Source organism: Arachis ipaensis, chromosome B04, assembly GCF_000816755.2.
Source record: "Arachis ipaensis cultivar K30076 chromosome B04, Araip1.1, whole genome shotgun sequence".
Lineage (NCBI taxonomy): Eukaryota > Viridiplantae > Streptophyta > Magnoliopsida > Fabales > Fabaceae > Arachis > Arachis ipaensis.
In genome coordinates, this window is record NC_029788.2 from 9,393,390 (window position 1) to 9,398,514 (window position 5,125).

Sequence of the window (5,125 nt, forward strand, 5' to 3'; positions counted from 1 at the left end):
GACATTGGCCTGGTTACCTCTCCAAAAGGCAATGACACCCTCTTCAGCAAACACCCTCTTAAATCCATCACACACACCCATGTATGGTTTCTTGAGTTGCCCTCTTTTAATAATTTCAGCTTGGTTTTGCAATAGAAGTTTCACTCTCTCGATTGGTGCCATGGCACTCTTCGATATGATTGCTGCTACCCCTCCCATTACAAAATCCTTTGAGAATCTTTCATATTGTGACGATTTCACCATTTTTCCCCTCTTCTGTCTGATCTGAAAGGTGTAAAGAAAATAAAAATAGAATAACAAGAAAGATAAAATCTTAAAGCATTAAATTATTACATACATTCCTAGAGCAAAAACAGGATGAATTTCACAAGAGAAGAATGAGCAAGTAGAATGGAAAGCAAAATGGTTGAAAAATTTAGGATTACCAATAACATGGAAGTTGCATTCATCAAGCACACCAAATTGGAATGAAGCCTTTAATATCTTGCACTCAAGATTGTCAAACTCGCGAGTCTAAATAAACTCGTGAAACTGACCTAGACTCGACTCATAGACTTGTAAGAGTTTACCTATTACAATTTTTTTTTAAAAATATGTATATATCATATATAATATATATATTTACTCAAATATACGCATTTAAAATTAACAATTTCAACCTCAAACACATAATAAATTAAAATAGTACTACAATTATAACAAGTACTTTAGAACCAAGGTTATGAGAACCGGACCAGTCAATGAACCGGTAGAGTGACTGGTTCACTGGTTCAGAGGTTCAACCGGAGTTCAACTGGAGTTCAACCGGTTTAATTAAATATTAAATAAAATTAATAAAAAAAACTATATATAAAACTTTAAATATATAAATTCAATAATTTCTAACTTAATAAAATTCAAAATTTTACAATTTATATAATAAATTATTCATAATTTAGTATTAAAAGTTCACAATTTCACAATTTTAAATATTGTTCTTTAAAGAATGTATTATTATGATTATGACCATTATAGAGTAATGCATATTACTATAAAATATCCATTAGTATATAAATTTAAGATATAATAAAATTGAAGGTGAAAAATTCATTGATAGTATTCTGATTGAGTTAAAATGAAAACTAAATGGCTTAATTTTCACTAAATTTATTGATGACTTTAAAACAACTAAACGAGACAAAGAATTTCCACTCAAACTGCTAGAAATTAAAGATCTTGCAGGCAACATTGTCAAGTCAAGGCTAATTATTCAACGTCAATTCTCTTAATATATAATTCAATTATCCCTTTTTGCGTTGCAAATATACAATTCAATTGAAAAACACATTGATGAAATCTCTTATTGTGGAAAAAAACATAACTGGAAGAAAATCTACTGCAGGAAGGAAGCATGCATGGGTCATCAACACGATATGGAAGACCACTGCGTGCTCCTAAATCTCGACACTTGGCATCTGCCGGAAATCGCCATTAGAATGCAACAAGCCTCTTATAACTAACCAAACCCTAACTAGGTTCAACAAAATCAATGCTTTTCAACAACAAAAACTCATAATACAGACAACTCATCCTCTAAATCCACAAAATCCAGAAACAGAAAAACTTAGTGAAACAATCCATACTAAATTCAGAATCACATTAAGCAACAACCTAACTTAGAACACAATCCCAACTCAGAATCTAGTAAAAAAAAAATCAAGTCAGAAGCCAGAATCTTAAAAATCGAAACTGAAGAAGCAGCGGCTTACTAGAGACACAGTGAACGGTGGCAGAGACTCGACGTGCATCAAAGCAGAACAAAGAGCGAGACTGCGAAAGTACGGAGAAGCAGAGCAGAAAGTAGAGAGCGACGTGCGGCTGTGCGCGTAGCCGAGCAGACGAAGGAGACGCAGGCGACCGGTAGCGAATGGCGGACGGCAAAGGTCAGAACATTGAGAGAGTGAGAGTGAAAGTGAAAGAAGAGTGAGTGACCGAGCCAATTAGGAAAGTGGAGCCCTTTAATCCCCAAGTATGCTTGGCAACGTCCGATACAAAGCGATCGATTAGAACAACGGGTGGCAAATTGGGTAATTTGTAAAGGAAAAGTTCGATTGTAGAATCAAAAAGTTCAAAATTTAGAGAAAAGGAAGAGAGAAAAAGAAAAAGAAAAAGAACGAATTACAGTTCGGGCGGAACAAAAGAAAGTGCGGTTGTTGTGTGACGAACGGAGATGGACAAGTTGGAAATCGAATATCCTTCGCCTTTCTCTCTCTTTTTCTATTTCTGTCTCAAAAAATAACAATTATCGTGCGTTCCTCCTGGCTCCACACCATATTATATTTTATCTATGTTCTTTATATATCCTGGCATCCTGTCAAGTTTTCTTGGGTTTCGCTGCCATATCCAGTTGCTGCAGAGAAAGTCTTGTACAGCTTAATTTTAATTGTCCTTTTCTTCTGCAAGCAGTAGTACAATATTACATACATTTCAATGATATTTGGTAACTAATGGGGGCTATATTCGTACGATTTTTGTTTTTTATTTCTCAATGTATCTCTCAATTTGGTAGATTAACAGTTAATTTGTGTGAATCTAAATTTTATTTAAAAATTTACCGTTGATCACTAAATTATTATGGCCATGAATTCCTTACTCTTACTTTTTTGTAGGAGTATGATTAACCATCATTAAAATAATTACAAAATATATCCCCTTTTTTTTTTTGAAAAAATTACTAATTAGATTTTGATCCCTCAAATTTTTTATTTTTTAACTTTTTTCCTTTTCTTTTTGATTTCAGATTCAGAGAACCCTAGCAGAACGGAAGTTTTGGACCCTGTACCTTACGGCTTGCAGAAGAGCTGTTCGTTACTATAGATGCATCTAATCTGAGCAGTGGATCATGATGCCGGGGAGTTTTTCACAGCGGAAGAAGTTAGGAAATGCTAGAGTTTTCCTTCCAATTTCAATCACTGCCATTCTCTCATCCTCTTCCTCTTCTCGTTCGCTTATCCTCGCCACCGCAACACGCCTCAGATGACGCGAGGACTAATCCGCCGCCGCTGCGCAACCTGCTTCCGCCGCCGCCGTGCAAAACGCTATTTTTGCTCCTGCGAGCCTCTCCTCCTTCCTCGAGCTTTTGCTCTGCTAGCTTCTCCTTATCCAGTAACGTTCCTTCGCCTCCTCGATCTGTTTCTCAATTTGCGTTCTAACTTCTAACTTTTAGATCTGTAACTAAATTCACATCCTCTTTTAGACTTGCATTATTTCATACATAATTACGTAAAGATATTGACTTTCAGCAATAACAATATTACGTGCCACACCAAAGGTGATGGATACTTGCAACTACCTTTAATTCAAACATATTCTCGGCACTCAAAAATTAGTGGTAACATAAGGCATATTCATCATTCAAAATACAAATAACCATAGGTTAAAGATAATCACCAGTAATCAAACAGAGGTGATAGAAGCAGGCAAGTAGGACTTCAAACTTGGTTCATAATAGTAAATAGCAATAGTCTAACATGTAACAAACATAATATTTGAACAGATCAATGTGACAAAGAACACAATAAATCCACTAACGAATGAAGGATAGCGAATTTTTCTTTTTCATTTCTATGATGGAATAAAAAAGCAAATGCTTCACATTATAACAATCTCGAATGATGCACGGAGCACACTAGGCTGAGCCGAAAGTTCTGAAACACAAGGGAACGAGGAAAGTGTTAACACAAAGGATGGCAATCCATTGTGCAAAATGGTGCTTGTTGATTGTGAAGGAGGTGACTAAAGGTTAAAGGTTAACCTAATGTAACTGTAGCATAAGAGAATTGGACAGCAGAGAACTGCAAATAGAGGCTTTGGCTGCCATAAATCGGCAGACTAGCTATAGCCAAAGAATGCTGCAGCTCTCAATATATGCAAACCAGATAATGCAATCTACATGATTCTATTCAATGGACAACAGGATTAAACTTCTAGAACATTTTGGATCCACCAAAAAAGTGTAATGCCGCAAATATTATCCTAAGAATGGGTGTCAATGACATGGATTTTGGTCCAGCTCAGAGTCAATTCAATGATACACCAAAGAGAATGCAAAGCAAAGTCCCCAATTCGATTTACCCTACTATGAATTAGCAATCACTACCACTACCGAATGAGCCCCTCACTCCACCCGATGTCATTTTGGGATGAATTTCGAGTCTTTACCAGCTGTGTGAACTCTTCTTGGCAATCACTACCTGAAGGCAAAAGAACCATGAAATGATTCGCCATAAACTAGCATCAAGCCATAACGAGAGTACAAACCTCAACCTTTGCTAGTTGAGGTTTTGACGTTGAAAAGGGAATGGTTCAACAAGGATTTGATCCCCTCATGCTCAAAGTTCAGATTTGATTGGCCTTTACACTCAATTTTGTTTCATTTTCATGGCAATAACATTCTCCTAACTACTGAGTAGTACAGCAATATCATCACTATTATCCCCAGAATCAAGGCTGGGAGAATCAAATCCAATTGGCAATTTTTGAGTGTGGAACCTAATAGCTGTGTTGAAATCATTAAAAACCTCCTGAAATTCAAATTCGAATCCCCTCTGCCTCCAAGTTTCAAGCTAAGAGAAGCAGCAGAACACACACTTTGCTTTGTGACATTGAAGTGCAAGTAATTTGATAAAGCTAAAGCGCAATTATCAGAGCCAAAGGTGAAGAACCTGGAATCAAAGGCAAATCGACCAATATGGGATACAAAATCATGGACAAGACCATGTTCTTGTTGAACACTCGCCGAATGAAACATGGTTTTTGTTCCGTGTTACTCTGCCGAGGTTACAACTACCATAAGAATAAGCCAATAAAAACACTAAAAACTAATAAATATAGTAGCAAGTAGAGAGAGTTGACATGAGAAACACCACCATTACCACCACCAACAACAACCACAACGTGTGTTAACCATTTACAACATAGAAAGTGCGTGTGTGTGGAGGTCAAAGTCAGAGAGAGGGTCAAAGAGATTGAAGAAGTAACACTGCAAAGAACAAAGAAAAAAACATATGAAATGATGAATTGAAAAGGCATAATGATTAACTAACCTCCAAGCGTTGAGGCAGAGTCTTGCGCGGCGGCGGCAGTG

The 5,125-nt window shown here is 36.5% G+C and overlaps 1 protein-coding gene across 1 annotated transcript in view; it reads right to left on the reverse strand.

Annotated features, from left to right (window-relative positions):
- LOC110270890 (ADP,ATP carrier protein ER-ANT1-like) overlaps positions 1 to 247 on the reverse strand; it is a 1,845-nt gene extending 1,598 nt beyond the window's left edge. Inside the window, exon 1 of the mRNA XM_021120705.1 lies at positions 1 to 247. Coding sequence (XP_020976364.1) covers positions 1 to 243 — 243 coding nt within the window. The 5' untranslated portion in view covers positions 244 to 247.